The sequence below is a fragment of the Tupaia chinensis genome, unplaced genomic scaffold (genome assembly GCF_000334495.1).
Source record: "Tupaia chinensis unplaced genomic scaffold, TupChi_1.0 Scaffold139917_1, whole genome shotgun sequence".
Classification (NCBI taxonomy): domain Eukaryota; kingdom Metazoa; phylum Chordata; class Mammalia; order Scandentia; family Tupaiidae; genus Tupaia; species Tupaia belangeri.
The window spans coordinates 320,833-340,549 of NW_006199796.1; the positions used below are offsets into that span (position 1 = coordinate 320,833).

Genomic DNA, 19,717 nt, shown 5'->3' on the forward strand with positions numbered 1-19,717 from the left:
ATTCAGCAAATTATTTTAAATAATTATTTTATTTAACTTTATTTATTTAATTTAACCAGAGAGGGATAGAGAAAGAGGGAAAGTGAGAAAGCAGTGCTATCAGCCATGTGGCAGTTCAGCGCCTTTAACCACCATACCATCTGCCCACCTATATTCAGCAAATTTTAAAGTGCTTTAATTTACTCTGTAAAACATGCCAGGCATGTGTTCATGCATACCCAGTCCCATAGAGGAGAATGGAGGAGAGATTGTGGCATGACCATCCCTAGTCAGGGGTGATTTCTCACTCTCTCCCCCACTAAACACACATGCGCTATAGCAAAATTTTTTTTTAAAAATTAACCTGGTTGGGACCAGCAGTTAGTGTAATGGCTATGTCACTGGACTCCCATGTAATTGACCACGGTTCACATCCTGGACCCAGTGGCTTAAAACTCATGCCGGGCGTGTGCGTGCGTGCCCAAGATCCCAAGAGGAGAATGGAGGAGAAGGGATTGCGGCATGGCCAGCCCCCCTGGGGGGTGATTTCTCGCTTTCTGTCTCTGTCTGTCTGGCAAGCGCACGTGCCCTATAGCAAAAACCCTCTTAAAAAAAAATCTTTACCTGCTTAGGTGAAGCTCACTTAGAATAATCTCCCTTATGATTAAAAATCAACTGATTGGGACCAGCAGATGGCATAATGGTTACATTGCTGGACTCCCATGTAGTCGACAACGATTCGAGTCCTGAACCCAGTGGATTAAAGCACACTGGGTACATGTGCGTTCATGCCCAAGATCCCTAGAGGAGAGAGGATTACGGCATGGCCATATCTCCTGGTCCCCCCTGGAGGATGATTTCTCGCTCTCTGTCTGTCTCTGTCTCTCTGGCGAGCATGTGCATTCAATAGCAAAAAGCTCTTTAAAAAAAAAACTGATTAAGGGTCTAAATTACTACAGAATTTTCTCACCTTTGCCATATTAACTTGAGCCTTGGGTATGATAATCTACCAGACTAACAGGTTCTGCCACACTGATGTACACATGGGGTATATACATCGGGGTAGAGAACCTTGGGGGCCAATCTAGAATACTGCCCACCAGTATAATAAAAATTATATGTAAGGGGCCAGCAGGTGGCATGGTGATTAAGAGCGCTGTGACCCCCACATGGTTGACTACAGTTCAAGTCCCAGACCTGGCAGCCTGCTTTCTCACTCTCTCTCTCTCTCTCTCTCTCTCTCTCCTCTCTCTCTCTGTTCAAATTTTAAAAATAATAATAACAAAATTAAATAAATAATTCTTCAAAAAAAATTATAAGTAATTACTGGGGGCCAGCAGATGGTGTGGTGGTTAAGGTGTTAGATTCCACAAGGTGACCACACAGTTGGAGTCCCAAAACTGGTAGCTTAAAAACACTCCAGATGTACGCATGTGCACCCAAAATCACAAGAGAATGGAAGAGAAGGAATGGTGACATGACCATCCACCATGGAGGGGAAGTGATTTCTCTCACACACATACATATATATATATATAGGGTTGTCAGAAAAGTCATGACTTTGTTTTTTAAAGGTGATTTGTTTATATATTAAATCAAACAATAATATAGTCCCCATTTTGTTTTGTAACCTTTTTACATCGTTCAGTGAGCTTCCTAATTCCTCATTTATAGGAGGACCTGTCTTGGGACCAGCAGATGGCATAGCAGTTACATTGCTGGACTCCCACATGGACAACCATGGTTCAACTCCTGGACCCAGTGGCTTGAGAATTACACCTGGTCTATGTGCATGTGTGCCCAAGATCCCAGGAAGACAATAGAGACAGGATTGCAGAGTGGCCATCTCTCCTTGGGGTGGTGATTTCTCACTTTGCCTCTCATTCTCTCTGTCCTTCTCTAGCAAGAGCACATGTCCTAAGGCAAAAACTTCTTAAAAAATAAAAATAACATGGGGGGCTGGCATGTGGTATGGTGGTTAAGGGCACGGGACTCCCACCTGGCCTAGAGCAGTTGGAGACCCAGACCTGGCAGCTTGCTTTCCTTTCTCTCTCTCTCACTCTGTCCCTCTCTGGTCAAGTTTAAATAAATAAACGCATAAATTTAATTCTTTATCAAAAAAAAAAAAAAAAAAAGGACCTGGGGGCCAGCAGGTGGAGTGGTGTTTAAGGATGCTAGACTTCCACATGGCCGACTGCGATTCAAGTTCCAGACCTGGCAGCTTCCTCTTTCACTTCCCCACTCATTCTTTCTCACTCTGCCTTGCTCTGGTCAAATTTAAAAACTTAAGTAAAAATAATTCTTAAAAAAAAAAAAAAAAAAAGAAGCCCAGGATTTAGCCTTAATGGCTATGTCGCTGGACTTCCACATAGTTGATAGGGGTTCGAGTCCCGGACCCAGTGGCTTAAACTTACGGCGAGCGCCTGTGCGTGTGTGCCCAGGATCCCTAGAGAATGGAGAAGGGGTTGTGGCGTGGCCATTCCCCCTGGGGGGTGATTTCTCACTTTCTGTCTCTCTGTCTCTTTCTGTCTGTCTGGCGAGCACACATGCCCTATACCAAAAACCTCTCAAAAAAAAGAAAAAAAAAAATAGCCTGTTTATATCGGCCAAAAACTGAACAAGGAGCCTACAGTCTTATCTGAATTGACCATGATACCACACAGTTTTTTGCCTTTTTTTAAGGGATATTTTTGCTATAGTGCACATATGTTAATCACCAGACAAAAAGTGAGAAATCACCCCCAGAGGGCATAGCCAAACCACAATCCCATCTCCCTTTTCCTTTTGGGATTTTGGATAGACACACACACACACACATACACACACATGCACACACCCAACATGAGTTCCAAACTGCCAGGTTCAACACTCAACCACAGTCAGGTATCTGGCAGTCCAGCACCTTACTACTAAGCCACTTCCTGATCCCAGCATATCACAGTAGTTTATATAGCCAGGCAAACGAACTTGAGTTCATGAGAAACCCAAATATCAAACCCAACTTCTTCTGGTAGTTGTGAATGCTTGAATGATGGATGATCCATGTTTCTGCACTCTCTCGTGTCAAATAACGTGGGTTTCACTTGATCAATGCTTTATTTTGTTGTCATCAACCTCAGTGGGCCTCCCTGACCAAGGAGTATCATTCAGATCAAAATCAATAGCATGAAATCTTATAAACCACCGTTGACACTGATATTCTTTTTTGCGGGTGGAGAGGTTTTTGCTATAGGGCACGTACACTCACAAGGCAGACAGAGATAGACAGAAAACGAGAAATCACTCCCCAGGGTGGATGGTCACGCCGCAATCCATTCTCCTCCATTCTCCTCTCGGGATCTTGGACACGCACACACACGCGCCCAGCGTGCGTTTTAAGCCACCAGGTCTGGGACTCGAACTGCAGTCAACTACATGGAAGTTCAGCGACATAGCCAATATGCTAACTGCTGGTCCCGACACTGATATTCTTATTGAGCACTATCACCATAAATTTTATGGAACTTTTCACAAACTTGATGCATATTCCTTCCCTTTAAAAGTTTTTTTTTTTTTTTAAAGAAAAATATAGTGAAAATGCAATTTGGTCTTCCATCATTCAATTTGTAAAACCTCCAAAACTCAACCAAATCACTTTTTTTTAGAATGAAGCTAGAACTAGGACCAGCAGTTAACGTAATGGCTATGTCGCTGGACTCCCACGTAGTCGACCACTGTTCGAGTCTCAGACCCAGTGGCTTAAACTCACATCAGGCGCGTGCGCATGCATGCCCAAGATCCCAAGAGAATGGAAGAGAAGGGACTGAGGTGTGGCCATCCCCCCTGGGGGGTGATTTCTCGCTTTCTGTCTGTCTGTCTCTGTCTGGCGAGCACGCCCTATAGCAAAAACCTCTCCAAAAAAAAAAAAAAAGAATGAAGCTAGAACTGTCACCTGTTAAATGACATACCAATAACATAAATGTGAGACTCTAGTATTTGCAAAAATGAACTAGTACTATCTGTTGCAAAAATGTATAATGACTTTTCTGAAATCCAATAAATTTTTAAATCTAGTTACCATATTTATTTTTGAAGAAATATTTTATTTAACTTTATTTATTTTTACTTGACCAGAGAGGGACAAAGTGAGAGAGACGGGGCGGGGGGAGTAAGAGAGCAAGCTACCAGGTCCAGGAATCAAGCTGCAGTTGGCCATATGGGAGTACAGTGCCCTTAACCACCATACCACCTGCCGATCCCAAAAATAATTATTTAACTTTATTTATTTATTTACTTATTTTAACTTGACCAGAGGATAGAGTGAGAGAGAGAAGGAAAATGAGAAAGCAAGCTGCCAGGTCCGGCCCTTGAACTGCAATCTACTACATGGAAGTCCACCACCATGAACCACCACACCACCTGCTGGCCCCGTAACCATATTTTATTTTCTTTCTTTTTTTTCTTGAGAGAGATTTTTGCTATAGGGCACGTTTACTTGCTGGAGACAGAGAGAAACCATCCTTTCTCCTCTGTTCTCCTCTCGGGATCTTGGGCACGCACGCACATGCGCCTGGCGTGAGTTTTAAGCCACCGGGTCCGGGACACGAACCGTGGTCGACTATGTGGGAGTCCAGCGACATAGCCATTATGTTAACTGCTGGTTCCCCGTTTTTAACATTTATTTACTTACTTAGGTAAGACAAGATCTCACTATCACAATTCTCCTGCCTCAGCCTCCTAAATTGCTGTAGCTGGACTACAGGCATACACCACCAACCCTATCTCTGTCAGACAGGGTCTTGATATGCTACCCATGCTAGTCACAACTTACAAGTATCCTGACTAAACCTCCTGAGTATTATTTTTCTCTTTCTCTTCCTGTCTGGTGAGCACACACACCCAATAGCAAAATATTATTAGATTTTTCTGTGAAGAATTTCCATATTGGGAACCAGCAGTTAGCGTAATGGCTATGTCGCTGGACTCCCACATAGTCGACCGCAATTCGCGTCCCGAACCCGGTGGTGTAAAACTCACGCCGGGCGTGTGTGCGTGCGTGCCCAAGATCCCGAGAGAATGGAGGAGAAGGGATTGCAGCGTGACCATCCCCCCTGGGGGATAATTTCTCGCTTTCTGTCTCTATGTCTCTCTCTGCCTGTCTGGCGAGCGCACGTGAACCTCTCAAAAAAAAAAAAAAAAAAAGAATTTCCATATTATAGGTTATACATTTTATATCAAGTATAAAAGTACTTATAAGTACTTACACAAACTCTAATTCATAATTTTATTCAGGGTACTTTCAAACCTATGTACATACTATGGAATTATATTCAATATGACTCAAAGTTAAGAATTATAGTTTAAAATGTTTTATTTCTTGGTTCATAAAAAAATTTATATGTACAAGACTTAAACAGGCAGCTTTCAATCACAAAATGAAATAGTTACTCAAACTCCACTGCGAACATATTTTTAATGCACCCTTCAATGTTTTGTATAATTTTAACTATGCAGTCCAAGTTCTGAGTTGTATATTAGTTAATAAGACACTTGTGGTGAAGATTGGTAAAGCCAATGTTTAGCTGCTTATATTTTTCAGTACAGGTTCACTATTAAAAATATATGTTGTTAACTAATGAAATAATAATCCTGAAAGATCTTCTCTTTGTCCATGTTCATACATTTGTAATCTAATTTAATTTACTAATTTTCCTCCTTGTAGGTAATTTTCAATCTGCAGTAGTTACGCATTACGTTCTCTATGCATCTCACTCATCTCCTTTATCTGAAACAGAAAAGTAAAGAAAAAAATTAATTTTCCAATCTGTAGTTCATTCTAAAAAGAGTTTAAAAGAAAGGAAAGAGGAAAACAAGATGATTCTCACAATTACAAAACTTTTTTTTTGGAGAGGTTTTTGCTGTATGGCACATGCACTTGCCAGAAAGACAGAGAGACAGAAATCACCCCCACCGGGGGATGGCCACACCGCAATCCCTTCTCTCCCATGCTCCTCTCAGCACACACGCGCCCAGCATGAATTTAAGCCACCGGGTCCAAGACTCGAACTACATGGGAGTCAAGCAACATAGCCATTATACCCACTATTGGTCCCTCTTTTTTTCTTTTAAATAAATTGTCTACTTAATTGTATTTATCATTGTTGTTATTTTTTAATTTGCTACAGGGCACATGAACTCACCAGAAACACAAGAGAGAGAAAGTGAGAAAGCAAGCCACCAGGTCTCGGACTTGAACCATAGCGAGAAATCACCCCCATGGTGGGGATGGCCACGCCACAATCCCTTCTCCTCCATTCTCCTCTTGGGATCTTAGGCACGCACACACATGCACCCGGTGTGAGTTTTAAGCCACCAGGTACGGGACATGAACCGTGGTCGACGTGACATGAACCGTGCTCGACGACATGGGAGTTCAGCAACATAGCCACTATGCTAACTGCTGTTCCCTAGATAAATATTTCTTTTAAGGGGCTGCCAGATGGCATGGTGATTAAGGGTGCTGGCCTCCAACATGGCTGACTGCAGTTCAAGTAGTTCTGGACCTGGCGGCTTGCTTTCTCACTTTCCCTTTCTACTTCTCTCTCTCTTGTTTTCTCTCCATCTTGCTCACTCACTCTCTTGTTCTGTCCCTCTCGGGTCAAATTAAAATAAATAAATAAATGAATAAAATAAAGCTTAATAAAGTAATTCTTTAAAAATATATATGTACTCTAGGAACCAGCAGGTGGCCTAGGTGGTTAAGGCGCTGGACACTCCCACATGGCCAACTATCATTCGAGTCCCAGACCTGGTGGCTTGCTTTCTCTCTCTCTCTCTCTCTGGTCAAATTAAAATAAATGAATGAATAAATAAAATGAAATAAATAATTATTAGAAATAAATAAACAAATAAACAAAAAAATATATTCTAAGACTGTCCCTAAGACCCGAAGGACTATATTATGAAGGGACTCCAGCATAATTGAAAACCATCAGTGTCAAGGCAAGTACAGTGAATGTTAGGAGTAAGAGATCAAATAGGGATTTTTAAAATTACTTAAGTAATTAACTTACCTCAGCCTTCTCATACTTCGCCATTTTCTTCTTTCTGGAAATAACCTGAATAGGAGGAAAATTATTACTATTTTAGGAATGTTACTCAATCAAAAAAAGATTAAATTGACATATATACTTTTAACAGACGTAGTTCTGACCTGAAAAAAAAAATGATTAAGAAATACATCCCTAGTATGTTTCTTAAGTTAAAATTCCACTACTAACTCATATTTTTTTTAAAATGTCTACCACAGGGGCCAGCAGTTGGCATAATGGCTATGTTGCTGGACTCCCCAGTAATCGACCACAGTTCGCATCCCAGACCCAGTGGCTTAAAACTCACACTGGGCGCATGTGCAAGCGTGCCCAAGATCCCGAGAGGAGAATGGAGAAGGGATTGCGGTGTGGCCATTCCCCCTGGGAGAGGGATTTCTCGCTTTCTATCTCTCTGTCTCTGTCTGTCTGGCGAGTGCACACGCCCTATAGCAAAAAATAAAAAAAAGTTTACCACAGCCAATGAAATCAAAAATAGAAATAAAGAGGGAACCAGCAGTTAGCGTAATGGCTATGTCGCTGGACTCCCACGTAGTCAACCGCGGTTCGTGTCCCGGACCCGGTGGCTTAAAACTCACGCCGGGCGCGTGTGCGTGCGTGCCCAAGGTCCCGAGAGGAGAATGGAGGAGAAGGGATTGCGGCGTGACCATCCCCCCTGGGGGGTGATTTCTCGCTTTCTGTCTCTATGTCTCTCTCTGTCTGTCTGGCGAGCGCACGCGCCCTACAGTGAAAATCTCCCCAAAAAAAAAAAAAAAAAAGAAAGAAAGAAACAATGAATATTTTTTAAATGAAATTCAACAATTTAGTGCGGCGTCTTCCACATTTTTTTCCATACACTAATATAAACACTCAAAATTATTATCCAGATTCACTATGACAAGCAACTATAATGCAAAACCTTGAATACAGTTTTTCTCTTTTAGTTTTTTTTCTTTATAGTTTTACAATAGGGCACTTACACTTGCCAGAGAGAGGGGGAGAGAAAGATAAAGAAGAGTAATCACAGGGAACTAGCAGTTGGCGTAATGGCTATGTTGCTGGACTCCCACGTAGTTGACCGCGGTTCACGTCCCGGACCCGGTGGCTTAGAACTCACGCCGGGCGTGTGTGCGTGCGTGCCCAAGATCCCGAGAGGAGAATGGAGGAGAAGGGATTGCGGCGTGACCATCCCCCCTGGGGGGTGATTTCTCGCTTTCTGTCTCTATGTCTCTCTCTGTCTGTCTGGTGAGCGCACACGCCCTATAGCAAAAACCTCTCCAAAAAAAAAAAAAGAAGAGTAATCACTTCCTGAGTGAACATTCACACCAAAATCCCTTCTCCATTCTCCTCATTCACACATACACACATGGAATGTTTTTCAAGCTGCTTGGATCCAGGATCAAACAACCCAGTCAATCATGTGGGATCCAACCACCATAACCTACATGCCATCTGCTAGCCTGCGCTATCTCTTTAAACATTTTTTATTTCTTAGTCTACTATACTGTACGTGGGCTCACTGAAGAGACAGAAAGATAAAGAAAAGGAGAGAGAAAGGTGAGAAACCACCCTCCAGGAGAGATGACCATGCTGCAATCTGCAATCTTTTCTTCTCTCCACTCTCCTCTTGGGATTTTGGGCATGCGTATGCCTGGTTTGTTTTTCAAGCCACCAGGTCCTGGACACAAACCGTGCAGTCGGTCATGTAGCATCTGGCTGTCTTAACCACCACTCAACCTTCCTAGCCCCGAATGTGAGTTCATTTTACTTTTTTTTTTTTATAAGGGTTTTTATCATAGGGCATGTGCGCTCACTGGAAACAAAGACAGTGAGAGAAAACGTGAGAAATCACCCCCTGGAGGATGGCCACATCACAACCCCACCTCCTCCATTATCCTCCTAGGATTTTGGGACAGACATGTACATGCACCAGTGTGATTTTGAAGCATCCAGGTCTAGAACTCGAACCAGGGCAGGTCATGTGGGAGTGCAGCACCTTAACCACTACACCACCTGCTGGTCCTAGAATGTGTTTTATTACAACACTTGTACTTTCATTTTTACAGGACAATTAGATTTCTATGGCACCCCCTTTCTAACTTTGATGTGTTTATTTGGCATCTGAAATTCTGCTTCTATAAACTGTCTGTTCATTCCTGTTGTCATTCTTTCTGTAGATTTCCTCATCAGTTTGGAAGAACTCTTAGCATACTACACATAATATCCATCTGGGTTTTCTTTCCTTCTTTCTTTTTTCTCGGGGAGAGATTTTCGCTATAGGGCACGTGAGCTTGCTGGAGAGACAAAGAGATAGAGAGACAGGAAGCAAGAAATCACTTTCTAGGGGGCATTCCCTCCTCCTCCACTGTTCTCTTAGGATTTTGAGCATGCACTCACATGTGCGCGCATGCACCCGCCATCAGTTTTAAGTCGCCAGATCTGGGAATCACACCACATTTGAATACGTGAGTCAGTCCAGGGACATAACTATTATACCATCTGTTGGTACCTCCATTTGCTTTTTTTTCCCTGGAGAGGTTTTTGCTATAGGGCGCGTGCGCTCACCAGAAAGACAGAGAGACAGAAAGCAAGAAATCACCCCCCGCGGGGATGACCACACTGCAATCCCTTCTCCCTTCTCCTTTTGAGATCTTGGGCACGCACGCACACGCACTCGGCATGAGTTTAAGCCACCAAGTCTGGGACACAAACCACAGATGACTACATGGGAGTCCAGCGACATAGTCATTATGCCCCCCTCCATCTGTTTTATTCATCACGAATATTTTCCCAACCTTTGCATGACAAAGACCTTTATAGTATTTTCCCATACAAAACATTTCATTCTTTTTAAGAATTATTTTTTTAACTTTATTTATTTATTTTTAATTTGACCAGGACAAAGTGAGAGAGAGAGAGAGAAAGTGAGAAAGCAAGTGGCCAGGTCTGGAACTTGAACCATGGTCGGTCATGTGGGAGTCCAGCGCCTTAACCACCACGCCATCTGCTGGCCCCAAAACATTTAATTTTTTAAAAAGGAATTATTCAGTTAATTTTATTAATTTAGTATTATTATCATTTAATTTGACCAGAGAGACAGAGAGTAAGCAAGCCATAGGTCTAGGACTCAAACCACAGTTGGTCATATGAGAGTCCAGTGCCTTAACCACTATACCACCTGTCAGCCCCAAAACATTTAATTTTAATAAAGTCATAAATATCATTTTCTTCATTCTAAATTTCTTGCTTTACAGTTTCCCTTCTCCTCAAGGTTGTGTAAATATTTCCTAAATTAATTTCCTTCACACTTTTTTAAAAAAGATTTGCTGAAGGACTCATGCCCTCACCAGAGAGACAGATAAGAGTTGGGGGACAGGAAGAAAACATTCCCATGGAGAATGGTCATGCCACAATCCCTTCTCCTTCAAATCTCCTTTAGAGATTTTGGGGCGTTCAAACTGCATAGACAGCCTTGTGGGATCCAGCCACCTTAAGCACCACGCCACCAGCTGGCCTGACTTTATTTTACATTTTAAACTACTCTTTATCTGGACATTTTTGTTTGAACATGGTGGTGCAGTGCCAGCTCCTTTCACAATGGTGTGATCTAGACATGCCATCCACATATATTTGGACAATATGGACAGTCCTTGGAATAAAATAGTAATTCAACTTTTGTATTCTTCCAGGCAGACAAAGATGGTAATTTCATTGAACTGAAAATATATAAATAAGAAATTATAAAATAGAAAAGAAGAATAAATCAATTTTAAAAAATGTAAGATCCCATATAACTTCAAATCTATTTGAGTTTTGTCATGTTGGTAAGATTCCTGATAGGATAGCAAAGTCTACTTCTTCAAGTGATGCATTCTTCTTTTGAAGTGCAGCTAAATTCAATTTGCTAATCTTTATTTAAAATGTTGCTTCAGGGCCAGCAAGTGGCATGGAAAAGAAGGCAGCTAAATCCCACATAAAAGACTGCGATCTGTGTCATGGATTCAGTAGCCTGAAAATGAGACCAGGGGCATGTGTGTATATACCCAAAATTCTGAGAGGAGAATGGAGAAGGGACTGCAGTGTGGCCAGCCATCACCCCTGGATGGTGGTTTCTCACTTAGCCTCTCTCTCTCTCTCCTGTAAGTGCACACTCCCTATAACAAACTAAAATAAACAAAAACTCTCTCCTAATTTTAATTTGTATTCTATTTATCTATCTCACTGAATGGTTTGGGAATTCAAATATTTTGTACCATTCCTGGCCGAAGTGTTGAACCATTTGCAGTGACAGTAACTGAAGGAAATTTGCTATTGATGGCAATATAACTGGCCTGTGCAGTGCTTGGCATCAACTATTTTCAAATTCACATCCTTTTTCGCTTCACTGTCACTGTTTCGTTAAAAGGGAATATGAAGGTCCAGCAGTTGGTATGGTAGTTAAGGTGCTGGACTTCCACATAGCCAACCACGGTTTGAGTCCTATGTCTGGTGGTTTGCTTTCTCATTTTTTCTCTCCTGCTCTCTCTGGTCAAATTTTAAAAAAATAACAATAGGGACAAGCAGATGGTGTAACGGTTACGTTGCTTAATTCCCACATAGTTGACTGCAGTTCAAGTCAAAGATAAGGTGGCTTAAAACTCACACAGGGAAAAGAAAAAGAAAACTCACACAAAGGAGTATGTGTAGAGCATGTCCAAAATCCTGAGAGGAGAGTGAAGGAGAAGGGATGGCAGTATGGCCATCCCCCTAAGGGGTAATTTTTCGCTTTCTGTCTCTCTCTCTGTCTCTTCAGCAAGCGTACTTGTCATACAGCAAAAATATCTCCTTTAAAAATATAATAAATATATTTTTTAAATGAACAAAAAATTCAATAATTTTGTTCACTATAGAGAATTATTTAAAATGAAGACTGCTTCATTAATATGTTCTAGAACATGGATGGAGCTTTTTCAGAAATGTATTACCTTTTCTTGAAGGAATACACCATTAAACGTACTTGATCTGTACTTACCACTACAACAACTCCAGTGATAATTGCTATTATCACAACCACAATGACAGCAATGATGCCAGCTTTCAGACCCTGCATTGAAAATTCAGGTGCTTTCTCATCAACATAGTAAATTAAAGTTTGACCAGGATCCAGATCCAGTTGTTCTCCATTTACTCTCAGGTCCATTCTCTTAGAATGGAACAAGGATTCACCTTTAACCTATGTTGAAAAGAAGAAAAGCAATTAAAAATATTTAATAAAGTCAACCGCAGCCACATATAATTACACACCAACTATACATCAAAATATCTGTTTCCAAAAATCTTTATGATTTCAGTGAACAGAATGTTAAAAAAATTTCAAACATATACAGAGGTTAAAACAGGACCGGAGCCAATAGTATGGTATTTAAGGTAGCTGGGTCCCACATGGCTGACTTCATGGTTCGAGTCTCGGACTCAGCGGCTTGAAAAACATGTCAGGTGCATGTGCATGTATGCCCAAAAATCCTGAGAGAGGGAGGAGAAGGGATTGTGGTGTGGCCATCCCTCTCCATGGGTGACTTCTCACTTTCTCTTTTTCTCTCTCTCTCTCTCTGCAATGTGGCTGTCCCCTCTTATGGGAGACTTTGCTCTTTTTCTTCTCTCCAGTGAGCACGCTCACCCTATAGCAAAAACTAAAGAAATTAAAAAATAAAAATTAGTACAGGTTGAATATTGGTTTTTCAAAATGCTTGGGCCAAAGGGGCTGGTGGTATAGTGGTTAAGGGCACTGGAAACTCCCATATGGCCAACCGTGATTTGAGTCCTAGACCTGGCAGCTTAATTTTTCATTATCCCTCTCTCTCTCTCCCTCCCTCTGTCCCTCTCTGGTCAAATTTAAATAAATAAATAGCGACCAGCAGATGGCTTAATGGCTACGTCACTGGACTCCCATGCAGTCGATCACAGCTCAAGTCCTGAACCCAGTGGCTTAAATTCATGCTGGGCACATGTGCATGGGTTACCAAGATCCCAAGAGGAGAATGAAGGAGAAGAGATTTGGGGCATGGCTATCCCACCTTGGGAGTGATTTCTAGCTGTCTGTCTGTCTCTCTGGCAAGCGCACGCTTCCTATAGCAAAAACCTTTCCAAATAAATAAATAAATAAACAAACAAAGCTAAACAAAACAATCCTATCAAAAAAAAAAAAAAAAAAAAAACCACCTTGGGACCAGAAGCATTTAGGGTTTTGGAATTTTGGAAGATATGCATATATATAAATGAGATATCATCAAGATGGGACCAAAGTCTAAACACAAAATTCACTTACATTTATATATACCTTATACACATAGCCTGAAAGTAATTTTACAAAACATTTTTGTATTGCAGCATTTTTTTTTTCTTTTTTTGGAGAGGTTTTTGTTTTTGGTTTTTTTTGTTTTTTGGTTTTTTTTTGCTATAGGGCGTGTGTATTCGCCAGACAGAGACAGAGAGATAGAAAGCGACAAATCACTCCCCAGGGGGGATGGCCACGCCACAATCCCTTCTCCTCCATTCTCCTTTCAGGATCTTGGGCATACACGCACACGTGCCCGGCGTGAGTTTAAGCCACCAGGTCCAGGACGCGAACCGCGGTCGACTACGTGGGAGTCCAGCGACATAGCCATTACGCTAACTGCTGGTCCCTGTATTGCAGCATTTTGACCGTGACCCAGCACATAGTGTCAGATATAGAACTTTTTACTAGTTGCATCACATTGGTAATCACAAACTTTCAGATTATTGAGTATTTTGGATTTTGGATTTCACATTAGAGATGCTCGACCTATATAGTAAAGCCCATGTATGCCTGTCATCCTGATTCAGCAATATCAACACATAGTCAATCTTCTTACTTCCATACCTCAATTCTGATTATTCTAAAGCAAACCTCACATTTCATCAAAAAATACATCAGTATAACGTACTGAAATTAAGACTTTTTTTTTTTGCTAGAGTGTGCATGTCCTCTCCAGAGACAAAGAGAAAGAGGAGAGGGAACAGCACATGGCATAATGATTACGTTGCTGGACTTGCAAATAGTCACAGTTCGAGTTCTGACTCAGCAGCTTGAAACTCACAGCAGGTACGTGTAAGTGTGTGCAAAAAATCCCAAGAAGAGAATGGAGGAAAAGGGGACTGCGGTGTAGCCATCTCCCCTTGGGGGATGGGGGTGGGCGGGGAGGGGATTTCTCGCTTTCTGTTTCTTTTCTTAATAGATTAATGTAATTTTTTAAAGAATTATTTATTTAATTTTACTTATTGATTCATTTATTTTAATTTGACCATAGAGAGACACAAAGAGAGAGAGAGGAAAAGTTAGAAAGCAAGCCACGAGGTTCAGAACTTGAACCATAGTCAGCCATGTGGGAATGTCCTGCGCCTTAACCATCACACCACCTGCTGGACCCCTCTGTCTTTCTTTCTCTGTGTCTCTGGCCAGTGCACCTGCCCTATAGCAAAAATCTCTTAAAACAAAAAGAGAGGAGAGAGCACCTTCCATGAAGAATGGACATGCCACATATGTTTACCAGGGAGAGAGACAAACAAACATACAGGAAGAGGGAAAGTGAGAAATCACCCCTCCCAGGAGAATAGCCGCACTGCAATGTCTTTTCCTCCATTCTCTTCTTAGGATCTTGGACACACACGCACACACGCCTTGCCTGAATTTAAAGCCACTGGATCCAGGACAAGAACTAAGATCAACCATGTGGAATTCTAGCGATGAAATCTCTAAGCCATCTGCTGGCCCAGCACAAGGAATTTTTCTAAAGCTCCAGCATGCCAGACTCAAACCACTTCAACCACAAGGCCATGGAGCAAGTATAAACAAAATATATTTTTTATTTAAATAAAATAATTAATTTATTTAACTTTATTTATTCATTTACTTATTTTAATTTAATCAGAGAGGGATAGAGCAAGAGAGAGAAAGGAGAGAGAGAGGGAGAAAGCAAGGGAAAGTGAGAAAGCAAGCCACCATGTCTGGGACTCGAACCACAGTCGGCTATGGGGGAGTACTGCACCCTTAACCACCACGCCACCTGCCAGCCCCACAAAATATTTTAAAAATTTATTTATTTAATTTAATTTATTCATTCATTTATTTATTTCAATTTGACTTGAGAGAAACAGAGACAGAAAGAGAGGGAAAGTGAGAAAGCAAGCCACCAGGTCCGGGACTTGAACCGTGGTAAGCCATGTGGGAGTGTCCAGCACCTCAAGCACCAAACCACCTGCTGGTCCCTAAACAAAATATTTAAATCACACAAACTGCACAGTAATTTTTAAATGTAAGTTCTTGTTCATATAAATAATAAATAAAACAGGGAGATAAACACATCAAGTAATTACCAAGAGGGTAGTAATAGGACTTACAGAGTCAACCCATGGTCTAGTGGTTAGACTCCCTATATGTGCAACCACACAGTTTGAGTCCCAGACCCAGCATCTTAAACAACATGGTAGACATACATATGAGAGTACCCAAAATCCCAAAAGAAGGAGAAATGAAGAAGGAATCGTGGCATGATTATTCCCCATGTGGGTGCTTTCTTCCTCTCCCTAGAATGCATATGCCTCTGGCAAATTAAAAAAAAAAAAAAAATAAATAAAATACTTAATAAGACACTTGTGGTGAAGATTGGTAAAGCCAACTTTCAGCTGCTTATATTTCTCAGTACAGGTTCACTATTAAAAATGTATGTTGTTAACTAATGAAATAATCCTGAAAGATCTTCTCTTTGCCCATGTTCATATATTTGTAATCTAATTTAATTTACTAATTTTCCTTCTTGTAGGTAATTTTCAATCTGCAGTAGTTCTGCATTACGTTCTCTATGCATCTCACTCATCTCCTTTATCTCAGCCTTCTCATACTTCGCCATTTTCTTCTTTCTGGAAATAACCACTGCAACAACTCCAGTGATAATTGCTATTATCACAACCACAATGACAGCAATGATGCCAGCTTTTAGACCCTGCATTCTGTCTGGCGAGCGCACGTGCCCTATAGTGAAAAAAACCTCTCAAAAAAAAAAAAGAAGTAGCTCCATGTTCTGCAATGCTGAAGCCATATAAACACAGTTGAATAAAATAAGGAAGAATATACTTACATCTTTTTCAAAATAATAAGCCACATCAGCTATGTCCACATCATTCTGAGTTTTCTGAGAAGAATTCTGTACTAGATCAATAGTGATAACATTATTCTCATACAGAATATTTGTGATAAATTTTCGATCCAGTTGATAGCGAGATGTGATCGTTTCGTACTAGAAAAATAATTGAAAAATATAAATTAATATAATCTCAAACATATGAAAATCATTGTTTAATAATCAGAATATTCAGTGTTTGATCTTCTACAATCTATACACATCAGTGTTCCTTTCCATTAGCAGATAATTAAGTTAATCATTAATAATACAAAAATCAGAGCCAGCAGATGGCATGGTGGTTGGGGGCATTGGATTCCCACATGACTGACTGCAGTTCATGTCCCAGGCAGCTTGCTTTCCCCTTCTCTCTCTGTCTCTCTAGTCAAGTTAAAAAATAGCAATAATGAAATACTTTTATTCAAGGAAAATAAGACATCATTGCAACCAAACATTTAAATAATAATACAAAAAAAATCTCCCAGGGAACTTTTTTTTTTTTTTTTTTTTAGAAAGAGACAGAAAGCGAGAAATCACCCCCCAGGGGGGATGGTCACGCCGCAATCCCTTCTCCTCCATTCTCCTCTCGGGATCTTGGGCACGCACGCACACGCGCCCGGCGTGAGTTTTAAGCCACTGGGTCCGGGACGCGAACCGCGGTCGACTACGTGGGAGTCCAGCGACATAGTCATTACGCTAACTGCTGGTTCCCCAGGGAACTATTTTATAAAGATTTTACTTTTTTGGGACCAGCAGTTAGCGTAATGGCTATGTTGCTGGATTCCCATATAGTCGACTCCAGTTCGAGTCCTGGACCTAGCGGCTTAAACTCAGGAAGGGCACGTGTGCGTGCGTGCCCAAGATCCCGAGAGGAGAATGGAGAAGGGATTGCACTGTGGCCATCCCCCCTGGGGGGTGATTTCTCGCTTTCCATCTCTCTGTCTCTCAGGCAAGCACACGCCCTATAGCAAAAACCTCTCCAAAAAAAATTAAAAAGAAAAAAAGATTTTACTTTTTTATTTTATTATATATATATATTAGTTTCACCATAGGGCACGTGCATTCACTAGAGAGAGACAATAAGAGAGAGAGGGAAAGTGGGAAATCACTCTTCCAAGGGGAATGGCCACACCTCAATCCTTTCTCCAGTCTCCTCAGCATTTTTGGTGCACACACACACTCAGTGTGATTTTTCAAGCCAATAGGTCCAGATCCCACATAGCCAATCAGGGTTCTAGTCTCAGCCCCAAATACTTAAAACACACACACACTCACACTCACACACTAGTGTTGGCACAGGGATCAAAATCCTGATGGGATGGAGAACTGGGTGATTAGGCTCTGATGAGGGGGCTTCTCCCCCACCTACCCTTCTCTCTACTGAAAGTATTAACATGTGCCCACTGTCATATTTTTTAAAAAGGAAAAAAAAAAAGCACATCCCTTCTGAAGAGTCTTTAGGGGAACCAAGCAAGGTGCATGGTGGTTGAGGCGCTAGACTCCCATATGGCTGAGCACAGTTTGAGTCCTGGACCTGGTAGCTTGCTTTGCTTTCTCATTTCCCTTTCTCTCTCTAATCAAATTTAAAAACAATAGGGAACCAGCAGTTAGCGTAATGGCTATGTCACTGGACTCCCACGTAGTCGACCGTGGTTCGTGTCCCAGACCCGGTGGCTTAAAACTCACACTGGGCGTGTGTGCGTGCCCAAGATCCCAAGAGGAGAATGGAGGAGAAGGGATTATGGCGTGACCATCCCCCCTGGGGGATGATTTCTCGCTTTCTGTCTCTCTGTCTCTCTCTGTCTGTCTGGCGAGCACACGTACCCTATAGCGAAAAATCTCTCCAAAAAAAAAAAAAAATTACAAACAATAATAATCATAACTAAAATTAAATAAAGAATTCTTAAAAAGGGAAAAAAAGATGGGACCAGCAGATTACATAACAGTTACCTGGCTGGACTCCCACATGCCCTACCACACCACAGCTCACATCCTGGACCCTGCAGCTTGAAACTCTTGCCAGGCACATGTGCCGGCATTCCCCCTCTCCCCTGATAGGAGAATGGAGGAAAACGAATTATGGCATGGCCACCCCCCACAACGGGGGTGATTTCTCACTTTCTATCTCTCTGTCTCTCACTGTTCACAAGCAAGTCACCAGATCCCGGCCATGTGGGAGTCTAGCAACCTTAATGACCATGCCACATGCCGAGCACATTTTTCAAGTCTAGGACTCAAACCGCACTGTCAGCCATGGGGAAATCTACCACCTTAATCACCATGCCACCTGCTGACCTGATGCTTTATTTTAAGGATAAAACAAAGGTTTCAAAAGTTGTGGAAGAACATCAATGACATTACATTATGTGCCCCAGACTTTAACTATGATAGAAAAGTATGTAACCACTACTAAAATCTGGCTGTCCTTTATAATGAAACCATCCCATCCCACCAACTTCCTGCCAAAGCTCACTTACTACAAATATCATACCAGAATATTTGTGATAAATTTTCGATCCAGTTGATAGCGAGATGTGATCGTTTCCTGAAGTGCACTGTAAATAATTAAAAATCTTTCTTTAAAAAATGCTTTTACTACAAAACAGTAAGAAGCAGTAGGTTTTTAACAAAGCAGATAGTTCAAGGTCTAAATTGTCATTAACTGAAGGTGTTAAAATTTTTATACTACTTTGTGACTATCACAATAACTGATTCAGGCTAAAATCACCCATTGACCAATCAAAAAGTAATAATGGTCCAGCAGGCGACATGGTGGTTACAATGCTGGCCTCCCACATGGTCAACCACAGTTCAAATCCCAGACCTAACGGCTTGCTTACTCACTTTGCCTTTCTCTCTGGTCAAAATAAAAATAAATACAGTAGTAACAAATGGAATTAAATAAATAAATAAATAATCCTTAATCTCCACCAAAGAACATTTACACAATATCCATGTATTTGCCCATCAGCCTATTTGAAAACAAGAACTGTATAGTGGAGAAAGCTGGAGGACACTATCTTCACCAAAGTTAAAATGACTAACAGAGATAAACTGACATCAGGAGCCTTCTGATGTGAAGAACTGAGGACAGTTCTTTCTATGTAGTTTTCCCATCAAAAATGCGTAAGTTGGGACCAGCAGTTAGCATAATGGCTATGTCGCTGGACTCCCATGTAGTCGACCGCGGTTCATGTCCCGGATCCGGTGGCTTGGAACTCACACCAGGCACGTGTGCGTGCGTGCCCAAGATCCCAAGGGGAGAACGGAGGAGAAGGGACTGCGGTGTGGTCATCCCCCCTGGGGGATGATTTCTCGCTTTCTGTCTCTCTGTTTCTCTCTCTGTCTGTCTGGCGAGTGCACGCACCCTATAGCAAAAATCTCTCAAAAAAAATGCATAACTTATTTGGTTATGAGAAAACATTACACAGATCCAAATATGAGGGGCATTATATTTTTATTAATTTTTTTTGGAGAGGTTTTTGCTATAGGGCG

General features: G+C 41.5%; 1 protein-coding gene across 1 annotated transcript in view; it reads right to left on the reverse strand.

The window, feature by feature from the left end:
- Positions 1-5,311: 5,311 nt before the first annotated feature.
- EPCAM (epithelial cell adhesion molecule) overlaps positions 5,312-19,717 on the reverse strand; it is a 29,513-nt gene continuing 15,107 nt past the window's right edge. The window contains 4 exon segments of the mRNA XM_006172243.3: positions 5,312-5,743; positions 7,032-7,076; positions 12,058-12,258; positions 16,181-16,339. Of these exon segments, the coding sequence (XP_006172305.1) occupies positions 5,702-5,743; positions 7,032-7,076; positions 12,058-12,258; positions 16,181-16,339 (447 nt within the window). The 3' untranslated portion in view covers positions 5,312-5,701.